The sequence below is a fragment of the Centrocercus urophasianus genome, unplaced genomic scaffold (assembly GCF_019232065.1).
Source record: "Centrocercus urophasianus isolate 14NV4802_14NV808 unplaced genomic scaffold, USGS_Curo_1.0 seq_37, whole genome shotgun sequence".
In the NCBI taxonomy this organism is placed as follows: domain Eukaryota; kingdom Metazoa; phylum Chordata; class Aves; order Galliformes; family Phasianidae; genus Centrocercus; species Centrocercus urophasianus.
In genome coordinates this window covers 4,030,642-4,052,358 of record NW_024884944.1, presented here as the reverse complement: position 1 = coordinate 4,052,358, position 21,717 = coordinate 4,030,642, and the positions used below count along the sequence as shown (strand labels likewise).

Genomic DNA, 21,717 nt, shown 5'->3' with positions numbered 1-21,717 from the left:
GCTAACTGTAAGGACTGTCTGTGGATGGGAAATCTCCAAACATGACACCTTTAAGTGAAGGCTCACGGCTGTCAAAGCGTATTTCCTTACAAGTCTCTACCTTGGGCACCGTCCCACCACCCAGGTCTGCATGCCCTCACTGCAGCACATCACACCCAGGGTCTCTGGGACACAATTTCACTTCAGGCTAAGCTCCCACTGGCAGAGCATCAACAACCCTGGGGACATCCGGACCCACAGCACCACGCAGTGCAAGACTGGACCTCCTGGGACAAAGATGGCATGTGAAAGAATCACTGCTGGACACAGCAATTTGCAGGGTCAGAGATTGCATCCCCTTCATTGAGGACACAGAGCTTCCTGTGGCACGGGGCTGCTCTGCCAGAAGCCAGGAAGCAGGGAGGGCTGGCAGGAACAGCAGAAAGATTACAGAGCAGCAATCGGATTTCCCTCTCCTGCTCACCACTAACGCAATAAAAGTGAGCTGCAGCCTGTAGGTATGAGCTGCGTTGCCTGGCCTGAGCCCTGCGTGCATGGATCAGAGCCCTGACCTTGGCTCATCTGCATGGCTCGGGCTCCGTGCTCTTGCTCCTGCAGCAGTGTGACACTGGGGAATGAAACCCAATGGGTAAGGCAAGGGGAGAATGAGTCCTGCTGCTTTCAGGTGTGCGTGACAACACAGCTCAGAAAACTGGGGGTTTCTTTCCAAACCAAAAGATTTATTTATACATCAATTAAAAAATAAAAAATAAAAATAAAAAAAGAGCTATAAGCCCCGACCCAGTGAAGGTGGATAAGGTCAGTGTCAGGTCCTAGTGCCTGGAATCCCATCTATCCACAGAGCAGAGATAGCAGCAGTCCACAAGGCAGGGGGAAGGAGGATGAGAGCAACACGCCAACTCCCTCCTTCCTTCCTCTCTACCTCCCTATCTACTGAGGCTTTGCTTAGAGGAGGGACGGGGTACTGGGAAAGTGGCAATCAATGCAGGCGAAGCCATACGTCCCCAAATTGCTAAAACAGAGCGAGCTGCCCGCATGCTCTGACTGAAAGAAGGAAGAAAGAAGTGTAAACACACGACGATGAAGTCTGAGTGGTATCATAGAACACAGGGACCCCAAAGCCACGGGTGGGCAGGAGGATGCGCGCCGGTGTGCAACAGGGCTGAGAAGAGCCAGCACCTCTCCGAGCCGTCGCAGAGGGAACGTCAGCAATAAATACTCCTTGTCTTTCTTTTAAAACATGCTCCAACAAAGGCAGAAATGAAAAGCCAGAAGGGTGATGAACGGCAGGAGGGAAATGGCAGCTCTGTTGCTCCGCGCTGCTATCAGCCCATGCACCTGGGGTTTGTTCGAGGGCTTTCCTTCCCCATGATCCCTGTATTGAGCCATTGTGAGCTGGGAGCAGATCCTCAGTGCAGTGGGAACACCCCATATATCCCACCGAGAGCAATCGCTTCCCCCAATTGTGGCACCTCCACTTCCTTTACCGTGAGCTTTTCTGCCCCCGGACCCCCTCCCGAGGTTAAAGCAAAGAAAAGACGACGACATACAAACAAATTCCAGTGTTTCAGGGGGGTGGGAGCGGGAGGAGGAGCCTCGGGGGGGGCGCTCTGAGACACGGAGACACAAACAGAGTGTAATATACAGGCTGGGCAACAGTCGTTAAAGCAAATAGTAACACCTAAGCCACCGACCGATACAAACACCACAGAAGGGGACGAAAAGTCGTCAAGAGAAATTAAAAAAGCAAAACCAAAACCGAGAAAATAATTACCCGACCTCCCACCTCCCCATCCAATCCTCCCCTCCCTTTCCCCCCCCCCGCCCCCCCCCCCCCCACCAAACAAATGATCCGTAAAGCAAAGCTGCCCCCGCCCCGAGCCCCCGGTCCGTGCATGGCTCCGCTCGGGGATGCGCGTGAGTGTGTGTGTGTGTGTGTGTGTGTGCATGGCCGGAGCCGGGGCGAGCCGAGCTACACGTACCACTCCTTTTTGGAAATAAAAGATCCATCATTCTGCGAGACCATGTTCTCTGCTATGTCGAGCTGCTCGGGGTCGTACTGGAAGCCGAGTGTCCTTTCGTCGTAAGGTTCGGGGTGCGCTTCCCCTTCGTCTACCGTGAAGTACGGCCGCTTGGCGTCCTCCTCGTATTTGTTGGGGCCGCCCAGCTTGCGCTCAGCTCCTGCATCCTCATCCTCATCCTCGTAGGTGCTGCCGCCCAATGGGCCCGGCTTCTTCTCGTCGTCCGAGTCGTCAGGGTACTGCAGGTTCTGGGCCATGGGCGGGTGGTGCTGCGGGATGCCGGCTTTGCTGTAGCCGTTGCCGTACACGTGCTTCTTTGTGCTGTAATCACCCTTGAAGGTGTGACGCCGGCGGCGGAGCACCACAAAAAGCACCACGGCCACCACCAGGACCAGCGAGACTCCTCCCACTATGCCCCCGATCACAGGGGTGGGGATGTTCGGCTGCACCATGGATTTGCGATCATCGATTGGAGACGGGGTGTAGGGAAATTCTGGGTAGGAAAAGACAGATGGAAGGGGGAACAGTGTCAAACCATGCGGAAACGCGCCCTCCCGCCGTGCTCTCTTTTTCTTTTTGGGGGGGGGGGGGGGGTGGGGGTGGGTGAGGGGGTGGGAAGATGAGGGTAAGGAACAGGGAAGGGAAAAACCAGGGCAAGGGGAGAAGGGTGCGTCCTGGCAGGGTCAGCACATGGGAGCTCAGTGCCAAGCTCAGCGAGCCGCATGCAGGAGCCCAGCAGCTGGAAGCGGTGTGTCCTTCCCACCCTACCCGGATGTGCTTGGATCCCACATTGCCCAGTGCCACCAGTCCAGGTGCAGGCTGGTTTATGCTCCACCATTTCGGGTCCAGTTTGCCAACGCGTATCGACGGCCCCAGGATGCTCCTGTGCCCACCCCATGGCCACGGTGCTTTGCGTCCCCTCCTCAGCATCCCACCCCATCCTCACCCACAGTGCCACTGCTCACGCTAATCTCGTTCCTACAGATACTGTGACCTATTTATATCTATATAAATAACCCAAAGGAGAAGAAGAAAAGAGATGGGAAAGGCGCTCTCTTCCTTTTCACGCAGTTTGACACACGGCATTGGCACAGATAAAGTTTGATCCAGGATTTAAATCAACCCAGCACTTCCTTGGCACAGTTACAGCCCCTGGCCACACTCAGCTTTCTCTGTCCAAGTGCACATTAAGTGTTGGTGTCCAGGCAGCATTGGGCTGCCTCAGTCCTTCACCTGCCCCTGAATTTGGTGAGCAGATGCCAGATTAATGCCCCTTGGCATCCCCCAGCACTGCCAAGGAGGGTGCCCAAAGCCATCCTGCTCAGAGCTATCATTGCTGCTCTGCAGCCTCCTGGCCCGCAGCTTTCACCCCAAGGACAGGACCAGCAATGTGAGCACAGCCTACAATAAGGGCAGCCAATAAGGTTGAGGAGCATGAAAGGAAGCAGAGTCCAAAGGAAGACGAGGCAGTGTCTGCTTTCTGTCCTCTCTGCATGAGCTGGTAGAAATGTGTCCTGATCCAGCCACGTTACTGCACTGGGGCTGGAAGTCCTGAACAAATGAGGGCAATGCAGGGGGTGGCTCTCCCTACATCACATTTCGCCCAGCTGCTAAGGAAGAGAGTGGAAAAGAGCTTCCCCTGGGTACACACAGTTCCAGAAACAGCTGCACAGTTTGGACAAAGGTTCTGAATTCGAGCAACCACCGGCCTGATCTTTTTGGCACAAGCATTTTGCTCGTGCCTGAGAGCTGCTTCACTCCTGCCTTTCCTGAGACATCCCAACGACAGCATCGTGCTTCCTGCAGAGCAAAGCCTCACGAGCCAGCAAGAGGCACAGAGCAGCACGGCGGGCAGCAGGGCTGGGGACAGGCAGCTGGAGGGCTCCCTGCTGCAGCCAGAACAAGGAGAAAGGCACTGCACAGGCAGGAGGCAGCAACTCCTTCCAAAGAGCAGGAATGAGGGAATGCATTTCAGTGCAAGGAGCTGGGCTCGGGAGCTGGGAAGCCAAAACCACATGTTGCTTCAACAGAAGGCTTGTCACAGCCAGCTGCTTAATGCAAAACCTCTTTGCAGAGACAGCAAGGAATGTCACGTCCATCTCCTGGTAGTGCTGCTCAGCTTCAGCCACACACACATCCACACAGCACCCATCCTGCTCTGTGCCAGTTCCCAGCCCAGCCCTGCAATCCCAAAGCCATGCACAGAGCAAGGGCTCACCTGGAGGGCTGCAGGGTTGGAGCAGCAAGCTGGATATGTCCTTGGTGTTTTCCCAGCCCACAGCTCTGATCTGAAGCCTCTTCCTACCTGGCATTACCTAACAGCAAGGCTGGTTTTGTGCAAGGGACCCCACTTTGAAAAGCCTCAGATAGGGCGTACACAGAGTCCTTAAAGCCACGCTGATCCCCTCTGCCTCCCAGCTCTGGAAACTGGACACATCCAAAGGGGAAGGCTGTGCACACCTCCAGAAGGAGCTTGACCCACTTTCCCATTGCAAACCTCACTAAAAGCCAATCACAGAGGTATGAAAAGGATGTTTTCCTACCTTTCCCACACATATTTAGTTTCTCATGCCCTTCATGACACCTCCCCAAAAAACACCCACCTCCATGCCACCCCCTGGTGCTGCAGACACCACCACCATCACACCGTGCTCACAATTCGTGTGGGGAAGGCTCTATTTTCTGTTCAGATCCCATCCCCACCCTCCTCGCAGCCGCCAGAAAAAACAAACCCAACCTGCGGGCAGAGAGGATGGGAGAAGCGAAACGGCAAGCCCAAACCCTCCCAAACAGCTCTCCTCCCTTCACCACAGCCTGGCAACGGGGCTGCAAGGAGGGAAGGGGGGGAGGGCGGTGGGCAATGGGTACAGATGGGGTGAAGGAAGGCGGGGTGGTGGGGAGGGGACGCGTGCCACAGCCGCTGGAGGGCGATGCAGACCGCCGCTGCCCATCCGAGCATCCGAGCGTCCTCCGAGCGCCGATCTCAGTGCGGTGCCCCGAGTGAGGGCGGGCGGGATGCTGGGGGTCCCGCTGGGCACCGGTTCCAATGGATGCTGTTGGCACAGCAGCTCCCTGCCCGGCGTCAGGATGGGTCCCTGCCGCCCACCCACCCGCTTTTGTGTCTGCGGTGTAAAAAGGACCGTAAGCGTGGTGTGAGGGGGTGGGGGGAAGGAGGGAAGTGTGGGAAAAGGAAAAAAACCCTTTTTGTGCTCGAGGGGTGCGTGAAATTTTTGGAAGCCGGTGCGCTGCCTCTGAGCCCCATGTGAAAAATCCATTAGGAAGAGTCTGGGGAGAATTAAAGACGCTGTGAAAAGCGGACGGGAGAAACAGGAGACAGCAGAGCATAGGGAGGGGGAACAAGCCAGGCTTTAATGCCGGCACGAAAAGCCTCCCCCTTGCTGCTGCCCTCGTAAAAACAGGGAGTGCTGCATGAATAGGAATTAGAGCAGAGATGCTTGCTGCCCGCTGCCCGCTCTGCCAGCTGTTGCATTCAGCCTGGCTTCCTGTCCCCGTGCCAGCTCCGGGCAGCAGCTGGGAGCCCAGTGACAAGGGACAGCCCTGAGCTTTGCTTTGATCCCATGGAAATAGGGAGCGGGTCCGGCAGCGCCCATGGGTGCAGCAGTGCCAGCCTTGGGGAGATGAAGATGCCAGTATCACCGCAGGGGTGGCTTCAATAGGCCCTGTGCTAAAGCCTCATCTTGCTTTTAATGGCTGGTTTCTGAAGAAAAAGGAGACCTATGCAAATCGTGCTGCCTGTCCATCAATCCCTCCTGTATGGCTTTCTGAATGTGGTGGCCGGCTTCAGCGCTGAGAAGGAGCCAAAATTATCCCTATCACAGAGCTCTTGGAGAGAGCGTGGGATCCCTGGCAGAGATGGGACCTAAACCTCATTAGACATCAGAGAACCTCCTGGGGCAGGAGCTGCTCCCAAGGGCAGGAAAGGCCTAGACCAGAAAAAAACATATTTTTAGACACCAAACAATCTTCTTATGATAGGCAGGAAAGCAGCTTTTAAAAGCCCTCCTGCTCGTCGCGCTGCTGAGATATCTTAAAGGTACTGCTTTTGTGGGCACATTTTTTTGTTGAAGTCCCATTTTTATCTCCTTTCCTTCAATCCTAAGGGCCAAGGAAAGAGCTAGCACCAGCCGAGACTCTCAGAGGAGCCAGAGGCATTGAGGCAGATGTCAAACTCCATGAGAGGGTCCCATTTGGACGTGTGTCAGCCCAAGCTGCTCCCTACGTGGAGCTCTGGTTTCCTTCTGCCTGGCCAAGCCAAGCACCTGTTGCAGCACAGCAGGATGGGGAACAGGAACCTGAGAGCTCCCAGCTCCCGGATGCTGTCTGCAAACATGGCAAGGATCGTTGCATTTTATTTCTTTTAGGAGACAGATTGCAGACGGCAGCCTTTCCACCCTCCACACCCAAACACTGCCGGACTTTGACCCGTTCCGTTTGGCAGACCTGTGCATGAGTCAAGGTAGGAGATAGCAGCAGACAGGGCTGTAATTTCAGAGCCTGCTGGCATTGCTGCTCACTCCCTCACAGCAGCCCTCACGCACGCCCATCTCTTGCTCCTAGGGGTCCTGCTTTCCTCCCAGCTGGAGGATTCCTGTGCTGGAATAGGAGGCAGAGGGGCAGAAAAACCACTGGCAAGCAATGCAGGAGTTCAGCAGCTGCTGCGGGTGTGTCAGAGTGTGACGGCTTTCGGGCCGGATGCCAGACATGTCTTAGGCTTTAATCTCTGTGTCAGGTCACCTATCGCCCGTCAATCAGGCACTGCTCCCACTGGCACAGATGCCATCAGATGGGCTGCAGCAAACGCTGCTCACCGCCATCCGCTGGGTCAGCAGCAGGCAGAGCCCCCCAGCCTCAGCCTCCCCAACGGGGCAGCCCTGAGCTGGGCTGGGGATGCAGCTGTTGGGGATGAGACCCTGTGCTCTGTGCACAGTGCCCTCCCTCGTGCTCAGAGCCGTCACAACCCCGCTGGCTGTGTGTGGTGACCTTGCTGTGCTGGCATTGCTGGCGCTGTGTAAATAACTCCCTACTGCGAGCCAAGCAGATTTGGGGGGAGATCCTGCAGCCTCCCTCCCCGTCCTACAGCCAAGGCCAAAGCTGCAGAGCTGCCCGTGTGTGCAGAGCTGAGGTGTACACGTGTGCCTAAAGACCAGGAGATGCACATACACTGCTGCACACAGGCACATCTCCATGGATGCGTGTATACTCACACATACCAGCGCACCAGTGCTCATGGCTGTGCAGCAGGGCATCCCCATGCAGGCATGCAGCTTTGGAGGGCTACCTGCATTCTGGAACAGATGCAGAAAGAGGGCACACACAGCTGTGTGCATGCATGTGACCTCCTCTCCATGCAGGGCTGCCACGCATGTGCACGCAGATCCAGGCAGTCCATACCCGCTGCCTTTCATAATGTCACCCAGCCGCCCATAATAAATAGTTACATGTCACACTACACGGCTTGCTTGCTACTGACAAAGGTCCTGCAAGGCAGGAGAAGCTATTACAGGAACAGATTGCGGGAATAAAATATTAAATTTCCACTTATCAATCTCTTTAATGTGCTATAACTCCAAGAGCATTATTCAGCCTTCTCCTCCTGAACGAATCGCCTCTAAGCCAGGGCTGACCCATCCCTGCTCCTCCTCCCCAGGGCTGGGATGAAGGATGCTGGGGTGGGATGGGTAGGAAGGAGAGGATGTCTGCTGCAGGTTTTTCTCTGCATCAGCCTTCTCTGTCATGGTTTTTTTTTTTTCCCACTCCCGAGGCTGGCTGCTCACTAGATTGAACTCCATTTATTGCATGCATCTCTTGAAAGAGGTTTAGTGGTCCACTGACAATCCCTAAATTGCCTGCAAGACCCAAACAAATGTACCTGCAATAGCTGAGTGAGGAAGGCTGAACCCTCCCCAGCACTGGCCTAATCGTTCTCAAGGGAGAGATGGATAAACATATTCAGATCCAATGAATTATTAACAGTGTGGGGTTTTTTTTACATGGTGGAGCCCTGGTTTAGCATGTCAGCTGCTCATCCCTCCTAGGGAGCAGGGGCTGCTGTGTCCCTCCATCCCACTCGTGTAACCTCAGCACCATAGTTCAGACTTTTGGGAATAAATTGGGACTGTGGGCAGGCAGACCCCCACCCCAAGTCATTCCCTCGAAAACTTGCCCATTTTCCCCTTGCTGAGTGTTAGAACCTGTGCCCTGAAAACCACCGGGATTGGGACATCCTGGTTGCTGTCCCCAGTGCCCAGAAACATGGTGCTCTGGAGGGCACCTTGCTGAGATGGGTTTTGGAAATGATTTCTGTGGGTGTTGGGCAGGAATATGGCAGGGCAGGTGCTGTCCCACGTCTGTGCTCAACACAGAGCTCTGTTAGTCTTGCTCCTTCCACCAGCAAACAAAAAATCCCCGAGAGAGAGGCAGATATCAGGAACAACAAAGCAGGCACGGATCCAGGTCAGGAGGTGCGAATTAAAGGCCCTCTACCACGATAATGATCATAAATAAATACTTCATAATTAGCATCTACTTAGCACATCCCATCCACTGACCTCCAAGCGCTCGGGTAGCAGAAGATCATCCTGGTTTCCCCACACTGCAGAGCAGGGAACTGAGCAGTGAGGTGCCGATTGGAGGCTCATTGGAGGAGGTCAGGTTCTGCTCCCCACCACTGCTCCCCAGCTCCCCTGAGCAGGTCTGCTCCCCCAGCAACCCCAGTTATTCTGCTCCACCTGCTGCTTGGCCACAGTTCCCTTGGGATGCAGGGGTACCCGATGGAGAGCAGCACGGAGCCCTCGGCGCATCACCCCCCATCCTGGTGCATCTTTTTTTTTGGGGTAACACCACTCTGTTCCGGAGCCCTGGCAATGCTATTCATGATGACACACACAGCACAGAGGAACACAGCGTTGGACGGAGCACAGCTGAGAAATCACCGAGTTGCCCACGATCAGCAACACCTGAACAAACGGCTCGCCCATCTCACTGTCAGCCCTGTCCTCACCCTGCTCCTCCTGCCTCCCAACAAACACACTGCTGACATGTCTCGGCTTATAGCGTGCCCAACCAGCTATCTGAGTCCAAAGCAGACAAGGGAGAATGAGACTGAATGCCTCTTGGTGTAAGAAAGAAAAAGACAACGAGAGGAAAGGAGAAAAACCCAAGCACACCAAAGCAAGACCGGCACAAAGCAACGACCATCTCTGCTCCCTTCGCATCACCAAACTCCCCACTGCTGGAAGGAGGCGCTGGAGATTCGAACAGAAATTATGACAACATTTAGGCTGGTAGAGGTGAGCAGCTCCCACCCTCCTCTCCCACCTCCTCCTCTTTCAGAGCAGCCCACGTGGTTTCCTACCTGTGACATTGACTTCCACCAAGCCCGACCGCGTGCCGATGGCATTGGAGGCCTCACAGATGTAGGTGCCAGCCACGCTGTAGGAGATGGGGCCCTTGAAATAGATGGTGTTGTTCTGGATTTCCACACTCCCTGGCAGAGTCCCGTTTGGCCTGGGAGAAAAAAAGATCGTGCTAGACCCCCAGGATGGAAAACACGGGATGGAATTCCAGCCTAACCCTGCTCTATCCTGCTGTCCTGCCCGTAGAACTCCTGGTTGATCAGCCAGTGTTAATTGCAACCTCAGCTTGAGTAAAGCAGCATTGATTTACAGTCTGGCCTGCCCATGTCAGGAGAGTCAGGTGAGTGTGGAAGTGGAATAATGCAAAACTACGTCTAGAGGTACACAGAATAAATGAACAAAGGCAGATAAAAAAAATATTGAAAGCCTGTGTGTTAGGAAAACGACACACATGGCCTGGTTATTCTTAATTACTGAAGCAAAGTAAAGTAATTACTTCTCTTAGGCAATTAAAAATTACTCAAGTAATTCTTTCCCCTCCTCTCAACAAAAATGTGCCATATTGCTGGCAATTTGTAAGAAACAAAAGGGAATAATGGGGTATAATTACATTTGCAGAGTGCCTAAGTGCACACACACACATTTTGCATGCCTATATATACACACGTATGGCAAATTAGTCACAAAAAGGGGCATTCTTTCCCAGTGCTGACTGAAGAACAGAGAAGCCCAACGTTGGTTCTCTGCCTGTGGGTGACTCAGGGTTCCCAATCTGCAAGGAGTTCCCAATCTACAAAGATCTGGAAACTGCTGTGGGATGCTATGGGAGGCTGCCATCCCTCTAACATCTCCACTGTTGCTCATCGCCGTCACTCCGCCTTTCCTCTCCATCCTCTTTCAGGTCAATAATCCTATACTCAGTCCTAAGCAACCCACTAAATGTGCAAAAGGGAGAGGATGGGAAATTGGATCGAAGCGCCGTCGGGCTCAGAAACCTGCCCTCGTTAATTCTGTGCTCTCCTCTCCATTTTTCTCCCCACAGGTCTTTCTTAAAGGAAAGTATTGATGCTCCTGGAAACCCTCAAAAGGACAGCAGGCTAAAGGCAGGCAAATGGCCATACAGAGAATTCACAGGACAACTGGCTGCAGTGACAGGGATGTTGGTGCTGTCGGCTGGGTCTGAACATGCTGAGAGCTGCCCAGTGCCCAGGAGCACAATAAGAGCTCAGGCTCCAGCTCTGCACGTGAGAAACTGCAGGAAAAAGGGATGAAGCCACTTGCCCAAAAGTGGAGAGAAAACCTTGGCATCTCTTCTGCCTCGGGTGCCACCCGGAGTATCTTTGCCTCTAACACCTCCCTAGCAATGTTGAGAGGAACCCAGGGAGCCCCCTTGGAGCTTAAGCGAGCTGGCAGAACCAACAGAGAGAGCTGGGGATGAGAAGCAGAAGAAAGGCAAGAAAAACAACCCTCTTCAGATTTGTATTGTGAACAGTTTGATCTGGAAGGGAAATGAGAGAGAATGTGCCTGGCTCTCCGCAAAGCCATTCTGAGAACCTCTCTGACAAACGCCAGCTGAAAAGAAGAAAGCATCCATTTGATCTTCCTTTTTTCTAAAGTCTTGTGAGCACTTATGGAAAAGAGAGGGACAGAGAAGCACCTCGGGTTCCATCAATTCCCACCTGGCTCCCCAGGCACCCCTCGCTCACTGCTCGCTCCCCTTGCTGTGCTCAGCCAAAAGCTGCAGCCCTGGAGGAGGAGGAGGAATTGCTTCTGCTTAATGTCAGATGCGTGGGGATGCGGTCGGCACCGTGATCCCAGTGGGACTGGGAGCTGACCAAGCAAAGGGATTTCAACAGAGGTTCCTTGGTCTTGTTGATGCCGTGTGCAGGAGGTGGGAATATTGCAGGTACTTACAGCTTCCATTCGTAGGTGTGAGCTGGGGGGTTGGCATCAGACTTGCATATCAGCTTGACATCTTTCCGATTGAGGAACCAGTTGCCATCGAAGCCCTCGATGGTGACTTCTGGCTCATCTGCAGCGGGATGACAGAGAGAGGGAGAAGGATGGGAAAGGAGGGGATGGCGTTAAGGAAAAGGAACGGGGAGGGAGCAGGAAGAGAGAAGGAGGCAAGGAGAGGGAGAGTGAGAGAAGGAGCGAGATGAAGGGAGGAACAAAGGAACATGGCAGAGGCAACGAGGGAAAGGAGGTATGAGAAAGGGAAACCGTACAATTACTCCAAGTATTCACCCTCCACAGAAAGAGAGCAACCCCCACTCCCCCCCCTGCACCAGACCAGCATCATCCCTTCACACAACTCACTTCCCCAGCCCCTCCAGTGTTTGCTTACACTGCACGTTGAGGGTGATGCTGTCAGTGAAGCGGTCCAGCTGGTAGTTGACCACACACATGAGCTGCTGCCGATGGGCTTCGCGGCTCGGCACCAAGCGGTACCGGCTGATCACCGTGATGGTGCCATTGCTGTTCCGGATCTCCTGAAATTCTGCTTCCCCTTTCAGCTTGGTGTCCCAGGTGACGGTGCTGGGGGGCTTCCCATTGGAGGAGATGCAAGTGGCTACCAAGATCTTTTCTGTCCTGCCCGACTTGGCGATCAGCGGCCGCGTGGTGCCCTCCATCCGATTCGTGGGTTTGGCTGCAAGGAAGTGCAGAAAAGGAGGAGGAGGAGGAGAGAAGAATACAAAGGGGTTACAAAAGCAATAGGAGATATCAAGCACCACTGCGACAGACCTCGTGGTGTATGCAGAGCTCCTGTAAACTGCTAGCGGCTGCTAGACCTGCCCTGGATGTATACATGAAGGAAAGTTCCTTCTTGCAATAGGTTTTCATCCCCATGTTAGTATGGGAAACCCAAATTGAAGAGCAAATGAATCATGCAGATGTTGGGTAGAGCCTGTTCACTCACAGCCTTCTGCTCCAAGGACAAGCTCTACTTGTGTTCAGGATCTGTTGTCTCTCCTCTCTGTTCACCTTACAGACACAGGGTGTTAAAACTCACCATGCCCTTAAGGGACAGGTCACTCTTATTCTACCTGCATTAAGAAATAAGGTAGCTGGGGTCTGGGAAGAGGAAGAGACATTCCCAAGACAACCCAATGAACCACCTACTCTGGCTTCCCTGCTCTCCACCTCTTTATGGACAACGTGAAAGAGCATGAGAGGTGAAATTCACACCAAAGGCTCAACCTTTGCCCTGAGTTCCCAAGACGGGAGTCTCAGGTTCCTCCAGACCTGTTTAACTGGAAGCAACAGCTTGCACCACGGGCTTGCCCAGTAGCTTACCCAGCACTGTGAGGTTCAGCTGACTTTCCCTGTTGCCGGTTGGGAAGGTGGCAAACTCGCAGATGTAAACCCCCTCATCCTCCAACTCGAGCCGAGAGAGCTGAATGGTGCCATCTTTGAAGGAAGGGTTCCGGAAAGTCACCCGTTCTTTGTAGGGAGAGAGGATGGAGACCCCCATGGCAGGGTTGTAAATGGCCACATTCTGCTTGGTGCCGTTGGTGACTTTCTGCCACGTGACCTGCGTGATCTTCACATTGGGGAGCGGGTTGGTGAAGCTGCAGTGCAGGACCACGTCTGTCCCGATAAATCCCGAGACTGTGTCATTGACTAAGACAGTCTGAGCTTGCAGCGCTGCAATGACATGGGAAAACATGAATATACACACATAATTGGCCTAGAATAAGGAAAAAAAGAACAATTCTTGCATGCTGGGCCCATGAACAGCTTCGCTTAGTCACCATGATCAGCCCTAAAGCTCTACAGCTACCAGGCTGGATCAAGAATACTTTCCTTTTGCCTTCAACCTCGGAAGGCACCGCATCATTTACTGTAAGTACACAGCACTTGTGTATCCGTAGGCACACGAAGGCACAGATATTTATCAGCACAGCGTGTCCCAACATATGCTAACACAAACTCAGACACCCATTTAATCCTATTGGAAGTGCACCAGTAATTAAATGAGCCGCAGAGACTGAGGCCCTGATTACAGAGCAGCAATAGCACCCACAGAAGAACGGATTTATGGCAGTGGTCATACACCTTGCATGAGCTACCTGTATGACCTGGGTGGTTTCAGTGGCCTTATTTTTAAGAATTGAGAGTAGGATCCTTCCATCTGGGTTCTGCAGAGGAAGGATGGAAGATGCTTGGGAGAAGCTGTGGCTGTGCTCCCAGCTGCTATTCTGTCTCGTTTGAGTCCTGCCCTGCCAGATGGAGAAAATGTCTCCCACCAGACTGACCCTGAAATTCATCTTTGGCTGCCACTGTGTCTTTCCCTAATCTGTATGTTTAGAGATAATGCACTGATAATTATACAGCCAGTATTTCTATGAGAAATACAAGGGGGAAGGAAGGCGGTGAGAACGAGAAAAGCAGGTTTTGCTCGCTGCTTCTGGCAGCATCTGAAACTGGATGTATTCTGGGAGACAGAGAGGAAAGGGAAGAAAGAGGGGGTAAGGAAAAGGGAAAGAGGTACAAAGAGGGAGAAACATGAAAAGGAAGGGAAAGAAAAAAGGAAATTGACAGCAAGAGAAACAGAATACATCTTTTAGCTGACAGGACGTGAACATGGCCATGGGTGTCCCGTTCCTGCAGCTTCAGTGCTCTCTCCCCTTCTCCTCCCCTGCACACTGAGCCCATGACCCCAAGGACAAGCCTCAGCAACCCAACCCAGCCATGAGACGCCATCAGCTGACCACAGTCGGCAGCAATTAAGACCGAAACTCGGTCTCTGGAGCTTTGTGTGGGCTTGCCCCCTTCCTGAGCCAAGCACCGGGCTGCCCCACACCCTACACTGCAGCTGGATGCTGCTGAATGCTTCCCAGTTCTGCTTACAACCACAGCAAAGCACTGGTGCCCTCCTGTGCCTGTGTGCACAAAGCCATAGGGTCCTCAGAGGCCACAGGGCTGCACCTTCCCATCCCACCCAGATGCCATGCATGTCCCACCAGAAGGCAGAGGGAAGGGATGCTCGTGCTCCAGCACAGTCACTGCTGGATGATGTCTCTCCTTGACAACTGGGGGAGGACGGTCAAGCAGCGAGACCCCACGGAACACCTTTATGACCTGTGACACAGCTGATGGAATGAGGGCAGCGGGTGCAGAGCAGGGCTGGATCTGGACCATGCAGTGCTAGGATTCCGGGAAAGAACAGGCGGGTGTGGAGCAGGGAGAAGCCTCTGACTTGCTTTGCAGCACAAGCTGCTCCTTCTAGCCTGGAGGTTTGAGCCCACACCTATGGAGGTGCACAGCAGCCCTGCCAAGCAGCCTGCCTCTGAAGCCCTCACAGCCTCCCAAGACATGTGGGAGCTTGCAGGAGAGCAACAGCAATCACGTAGCAGAGGCCCTGGGAACAACCTGCGCCCAGCTTGGGGCTGCCTGGCTGCCTGTGTGCTCAGCACGCTGCTCCTACCTGCACTGCAGCCAAGTGCATTCATCGCTCCCCTCCTCTCCCACACAGGGCTCGTGCTCCCAGGGCTGGGGAGATGGTACCACTGGCCCCATGCCCACATCAGCACCATGACCCCCCCCCACTGGATCCTTGGGACTCCAGTGGAAGAAACCACGTTGGTGGCAGCAGGATGTGGTGACTCCGTGCCTCCTGACAGTGCCAGACGAGCAGGAGACAGGCTGGATCTCACAGAGAGGATGGAAAGCCATCACGTTGGTCACCTTGCTGGGCATCCATAGGACAGCCCAGGATCTCTGGGGTGGGCAAGAAGGTCTGCTTGCAAAGCTATGCAAGCTTGAGGCCAAGGGATTGGCACCCACAGTGCGCCTCTTAAATAACGGTATCAAGCATGCTGGTGGTGCATATCACAAGAAAACCCAATCCACCCCCTCACCTCTGTTACGATGCTCTTTCTTTACGCTATGATTTCCCTGCAAATGAATGAATGACCCTTTTGTGAACTGAGTGGTTGTCCTCGACCTTGGGTGGGAGGAACAGTTCCCAGCTCTGACCTCCCCCTGCCATGGGATCCGTGCGTCAGCACAGACTGTACCAGGACACAAAACAAACTGGGTGCTGATGGAGCTGACCCTCAGCCAGTGAGGTCCCTCCTCCTCCCAGGTGCAAAGTGTCAAGCTCCGGGCTGGGGAAGAAACTGGTGCCAGCAGAGACTGCCAACAGCACGACGCTGCCAGCACTGTTTTCAGGCCCCTACATGCAGCAGCTTTAACACAAACACATTCCAAACTTTCTAGAGGCTTCAGGGGAAAACGAAAAAAAAACAAACCAAAAAAACCCAGCAAACACTGTGCGGAAATCATGTTTCCTTTCCAGGTGACTGAATAACTCATGGCTCTTTTGCAAGACGCTGTAAACTCCTTTTGTTCCGCTCCTCCAAGCTTCCCATCGGGGGAAATAAAGCACCATTGCTGCAGTAACACCCAAACCTCAGCAGAGACAACGGGTGACATAAAGGGGTTTTGCAAGGTGCTGGATCAGCATCCCGTGCTCTCCATCAGGAGCCAGAGGGCAAACTGGCTGCTGCCATGCTTGTGGGAGCATTGGTTTGCAAGGTGACTGAGCCGGGCCGGCCCTGTTACACACTCAATAATTCATAAGGGCAAACGCATCGCTTATTGATGGCAGCGAGCGTGCAAGCCAGGGCGAGGAGGAGAAAATAACATCAGCAATCAGCCTGCGGAGAGGCTTGGACATATTAAGCAGGAGGTGTGTGTGTGTGTGTGCACGTGCACCTTGCTGCTGCTTTGCTGAGTGTTGCGTGTGGTCGACATGGCAGAGGAAAAGCTTTGGGATACACCCTGCATTGCAGTGCCCACCGATCCACCCCGACGGCTCCCGGGGCAGCGGCACATCAGTGGTGAACTGTGTAGGCTGAAGCTTGCTGAGTTGCAGTTTACTCATTGTTTTATTTTACTTTTTGGTTGTTGTTGTCGTTGCTTGTGTTGTTGTTGTTGTTGTTGTTTTCAAGGTAGAAAAAGCCCAGCTGAGAGCCAAAGACATGTTGGTGCCAAGCAGTCATTAGCAGAGACCTCTGGGATGCTACTCCTCCACCTTGGCTTCTGAAGTGGTTTGTGCTGGTGCCTTTCCCCACGATCCCAAGCCCAGATAGTCACTGGGTCATGCCAGGCCTTAGGGGCCCTGTGCAGGGCTCAGGGTGCCTTATGTGGGGCTGGGCACCCTGGGTGTGATGTGCAAATAGCCTGCTGACCCTCCAGGCTTTGCAGAATGCTCCAGTGCCTAAAATCTTAGAATCATTAAGCTTGGGAAAGACCACTAAGATCTAGTCTGACCATCAACCCATCAAAGGCAGCAGATTTTGCAAGCGTGGGATCTGGTTCTTGCCCTTCCCCATAGAGAAAGCTCTGGAAATGATCTCCAAGCACTGTGCTCTGTCACAATGAGCTTTCGATCAATGCCTCTTTGTTAAGCACCATGTGAACTCCACTCTGCTTTGCACAACCTTGCCTCTGCAAGGTGTCTCACCGATTTCTCTCTCCTGTTCCCTGATACTCATCTCACCCCAAGGGCACTGAAACAGCCCTTGGCAGCACTGTGCTGAGCCGCCCTTTGCTGGGGCAATCTCACAGCTGAAGCAAATGTCAGAGGAATGAGTCCTAATAGACTTCACATCACTTAGAACTGAAGGGGATGTGGAGGTCACAGCAGCTGGACCTCATTAAAGGGCAAAGCAATGCATCATGCTCCCACCTATAAAAGACCTTGCACCAAGCACCTCATTCTCAGTTGGTTCCTTGCACTGTGAGCTCTAAAAGAGGCACTGTTCTGGCCTTGGGTTTGCATGCTTTTAGGCAAAGGCGCTTCAAGAAGATATCCAGGAACTCTTTGTGGAAGGAGAAATGGGATGGAGCTTTTTAGCAATTGGTGAGCTTTGTGTTTGGCTTTTTTTTTTCCCCATTTTTTTCTCCTCCTGGTATTTCTGAATTCCTATTTCAATCCCTTCCTATTTTTACATGGAGATCAAGGCTTGAAATGAAGCCTTCCCAGGGCAGAATGCAATCAGCCTCCAGCAGCCCAAGGGAACACCACAGGTGTGTTAAGCAGGGTGAGACATGGGAAAGAGGATCCCAAATCCTGGGAGGGGAATTTCAGGTGGCAGGATGCAAAGGTTTGAAGTGGTGCTTGGCTGAGGTGTTGAGGTTAATACCTTGCTTCTTACCAAGGAGAGAGTTGGTATGGATTGCCAGGCACTCAGAGCAGTGCTTGCCTCACCCTGCTTAGTCAGTGCCTGCAGCCCGCTGGGAAGGAGTGCTGCCTTTGACTCATGGCCTCTGCTTCCTGCAGCAGCACACTTTTACTGGAAGTCTTTGTCATGCTCTGATTCACCTTAGCCCCCAGTGACTCTCAAAGGGAACAGGAGGGGAAGGCTGCCTTCCCAGAACATAGGGGATGGGGCTGCAGATCAGAGGGCAGCTGCAGGTGGCAATGCTGCATGTGGAAGTTGAAGCTTGGAGGTGGCACTGTGTTGCAAGAACTGCAAGCATCCCTTCCCCCAGCCAAGAGCTCAATGAGCTCTGACAGGAGGTAGCAGCCCTACAATGGCCCAGCTGGCTCTATCCAAATAGGAAATGCAGGGCTCTGTTCTCTAGGTCACTGGTTCTTATCTGGCACCAGTGCATTGTAGCAGTGGGAATATTTCTATCTGAGGACCAGTCAATGCACTGTACTGAGTGAGCCTTTCTAGCCAGCTGGGACAGGATGGGGAGCTGCTTTGGGATAAAGAAGGGTTGCCTTCTCCTGCCCATGCAGCATCTCCTCTTTGGAGAAATAGAATGCAAAGCAGCCTCAGGGTCCACTTGAATGAAAGATCCTTCCCAGAGGGTCTGCTCCATGGATGCTGCCCTCGTTCTGTGAAGGTTTGGGAAGTCTGCTCATTGAGCCATCACAAAGGCCCTCACTGAGACCAAAGCCAAGGTTGTCCTAGGTGTTCTTCATAGAGAGAGATGAAAGAGAAGCAGATGACAGGGCGAGAGCAGCCACAGATCAAACAGCAGAGCTGAACACCAGACTACTAGCTCTTGCTGTCTGTGCTTCCACCTCGCAAACAGCCCAGTTCCAGCTCTCTAGAAGGGCTGTGAACCTGAAGAGTGGGAAGGGAACAGCCATGCCTCTTTGCTCCTGGCATTCCCTCATTGCTTGCTCCTCTCTGACTTTCACACAGCTGCTTTGCTTCACCCTCAAGTCAAGGGGAGGGGAACATGCCCTGTGGCAGGAGCAGGGAGGCTGGCAGAGCAGGGCTCTGGCTGCGAGTGCTGACACAGCACTGGGAAAGGCCTTCCTGCAATAAAGCCACGAAATCCCGTGCTCAGCAACAAAGCACAAAGGCTCTCAGTCACGGTGGAGCAGTCTGCTCCCAGCATCCCAGCATCCCGCCCCGCTGGCACGTCGGCTAATCCCTGGTGAGGCTGCTGGTTCCCACACCTGAGCACCAGGCTGCCTCTGCCTGCTGTGCCCCAGCACTTGGCTGCTCGCTGTGCACCCTGTCCCTCCAGGCCTTTGGGCTGGACCTCGCTTCAGCTCTTTTCCCACTGTGTGCCCTTCCAGTGTGTGGGACTCCCATCTCCTTTTCCTTGTGGCTTTATGTGACTTATCACAGCAGGTTGTGTTTCCTTCCTTTAAGCCAGCTGGTCTCCATCACCAAGGAGCCCCTCAAGCTGCTCTGCAGGGCTTATTTCCTCAATTTGTCTTCTCCAGGTTTCAGCCCTACCCATTATTTCCATCCTTCTTGTATCATCCCAACACCATTACAACCCAGTGCCTGTGCATTTCCTAGCCACTAGTTCATTTTGAATGCACTCAGGACCACAGTTCTGCACTGGGAAAAGCAGGTAGGTGGCCAAAGAGCAATACCTCAAAGCCCTGTGTTACACAGAGTCATTTCTTTGCTGGGAACTTTGCTCATGAGTGAGGGGAAAAAAAAAAAACAGAAGTTCTCCTGTGTTCTGTATCTCTGTAAGCAAGAGGGAAAGTACCTGGGCATGTCTGATGGCTTGAGATGGGGCTGGATTCATAGCCAGTGCTAATTCAGAGCTTGGGTGGGGAGGGAGGGCAGGAAAAAGCAGTACAGGAAAATAAAATGTGGAGGGATGGGGAAGAGGCACAGAGTAAGAGGAAGGTAATTCAGCTGGGAATGTCCTGAGACCTTTTGCTGATGGGCTGAGCCCCAAATAGGTGGATTCATTAAGGTTGGACCACCAATGTCATCTAATCCAACCATCGACCCATCCTCACCATGCCCTGTGTATGTGGATACTTTTTCTGCTTTGATTCTCCCTTGGATTTCTGCATTACTTTGTCGCTCCAAAAGCCCTAGTCCAGGGCTAAATATTCTCCCTATTGGAGCTCCCCAGGTGCTGAGGAGAGACTTAATGAAGAGCTGTGAAGAGGGGATCAAGATAGCAACCCATAACAAGCCTCATTTCCGAAACGAAGGAACTGGAGTCTGAAGAGATTCAGTAAAAACAAAAATAAAACTCGATGGCACAGGAAGAAAGCATCCAATGCTTCCCTCCCCAGGCTGCCAGCACAGAGCAGGAATAGGAAACAGGAGCATTCAGGGCTCGGCTGCAGTGACTCAACCTTCATCCCGATGGGAACGCGACAAAGCCGAAACTCTGCTGACTCAGGTGTGATGAGGAGCTGCTGCCCCTGCCGGCCTCACCGCCCTCATTCCCTCTGTCCTGTCTCAATTCAAGGCCCTTCTACCATTGGGCTCCCAGGGAATTACCAATAGAGGCAAACTCTTTGCTCTAATGCCCAAGATGTGGTGACAGCCTCGTGCCAAACCACATCGGTGGTGACCAAGCCTGGGATTTTTGTGGAGAAGATGAAGATTCTCATTTTTCTATAGTTTAAAGACTTGCTAACCAATCACAGCTTTCTGGCTGCGGTCTTTGCTTTCTTCTTGTCTTGTCCTTGGGGTCTGTCGTGCACTGCTGGCAATTTCATGAGCTCCTTAAGTTAAGAGAAACATTTTCTACTGTTTCAAGTGGGAATGCCATGCTCTGTGCTGCTATAATTTGTCCAAAGATAGAAACAATTAACATTGTTTTGTGACCAGAAGGAAAACAGAAGTTCTGATGGCTCCTACCCCATCAGAACTGGCAACCAGGAGTAATCTTGGCCACCAACGTGGCATGGCACCCACCAAACAGCAGGGATGGGCACCCTGATGCTGCCTCTGCTCCCTCATGATGGGTTTCCTCTTCCTTTAGAGGTTTTTCTCCATGAGAGTGGAAAAGACTCAGAAATCTCAAGTCTGGAAAGAACAACATCCGTAACACACAGTGCTCCAGCCTGACTTTCAGCCTGCTGCTCAGCTTTGTTATCAAACTCTGTGCAGGAAATTCACTTTACATATTCCTGTCCTCTTCCAGCTTGGTGATCTCTGCAGCACATGGGCACCCTGCCTCAGTCCTACCTGCGCCTGCCTGCAGGAGTCGGTCTGCGTGTTTATGGAAAGCGCTGAGTCTTCAAAGGGCTTTTCAGAAGGTAACTAATTAATCCTCACACATCCCAGAGGCAGGTAAGTATTATTACCTCTGCTTTCAGGGATGGGGAAATCAGAGGTGCTGAATGACAAAGAAATGTGCCCAAGGCCACCCAGGCAATCTCACCGGCATGGCTTGGGTGAGATGTGGGGCTCTGCATATTGGGGTGATGATTCTCACCTAAGGAAGCAGCATGCAGGCACTGTAGTGATGCCTTGCAGCCCTAAATAGAAAAGGTTGCCCTTATCTTTATGGCTGGGGAAACTGAGGCATGGGGTGATGAAGAAGCAAGCCTGCTGACGGAGCCTGGAAGAGAAGCTAAACATGATCCACGTTAGCAGCTATGCTGAAGTTACCAAAACACAGCTTGAGGATGGGAACCCTTGGGCTCAAAGCCAGCAGTGGCTGCGGGGAGATGGGATCTGTGAGCCTCAGGGCTGCAAACAAGCAACAGGACCACCCATAGGGCAGCCTATGCTGACCTCAATCACAGCATCAGCAGGAGTGAGGGTCAGGCCCCCCACGGGGGGGTCAAAATCCTCATCTCTATGGGAGGTGTGGGGCAGCAGCCTGTTTGCTGGTGGGGTTAAGGGAGACCAACACAGTTATATCCATGCTCAGGGCAGGAGAAACAGCAGTTCAAAGGGACTTGGGCCAAAGAGGATCCTGCAGGGAGGGGCTTACAGCGCAGGGGCTGCATCACATCTCCATTTGGTCCCACCTCTCCAGGACAAAGCTCACCTATTCTGGGGAAAGCAGTGGTAACTGGGAACTCTGACTTCTGAATTTTATGTTCTTAGTGATTGTAGTGCAAGGGGAGA

General features: G+C 53.1%; 1 protein-coding gene across 1 annotated transcript; it reads right to left on the bottom strand.

Annotated features, from left to right (window-relative positions):
* Positions 1-698: 698 nt before the first annotated feature.
* On the bottom strand, positions 699-13,084 carry NECTIN1 (nectin cell adhesion molecule 1). The gene is made up of 5 exons (XM_042832097.1): positions 12,695-13,084; positions 11,745-12,047; positions 11,312-11,429; positions 9,397-9,548; positions 699-2,514 (listed from the first exon to the last, which is right to left on the bottom strand). Exons 1-5 carry the CDS (start codon positions 13,065-13,067, stop codon positions 1,973-1,975), a joined length of 1,488 nt encoding a protein of 495 aa, XP_042688031.1. The 5' UTR covers positions 13,068-13,084; the 3' UTR covers positions 699-1,972.
* Between the last annotated feature and the right edge of the window lie 8,633 nt (positions 13,085-21,717).

Bases quoted from the DNA above. Each gene is read 5' to 3' on its own strand.
- NECTIN1 (XM_042832097.1), bottom strand. From the start codon at position 13,067: ATGTTTTCCCATGTCATTGCAGCGCTGCAAGCTCAGACTGTCTTAGTC. The intron at 11,430-11,744 runs GTAAGCAAACAC...ATCCCGCTGCAG, and splicing joins CATCACCCTCAACGTGCAGT to ATGAGCCAGAAGTCACCATC. The intron at 2,515-9,396 runs GTAGGAAACCAC...TTTCCTACCCAG, and splicing joins GGTGGAAGTCAATGTCACAG to AATTTCCCTACACCCCGTCT.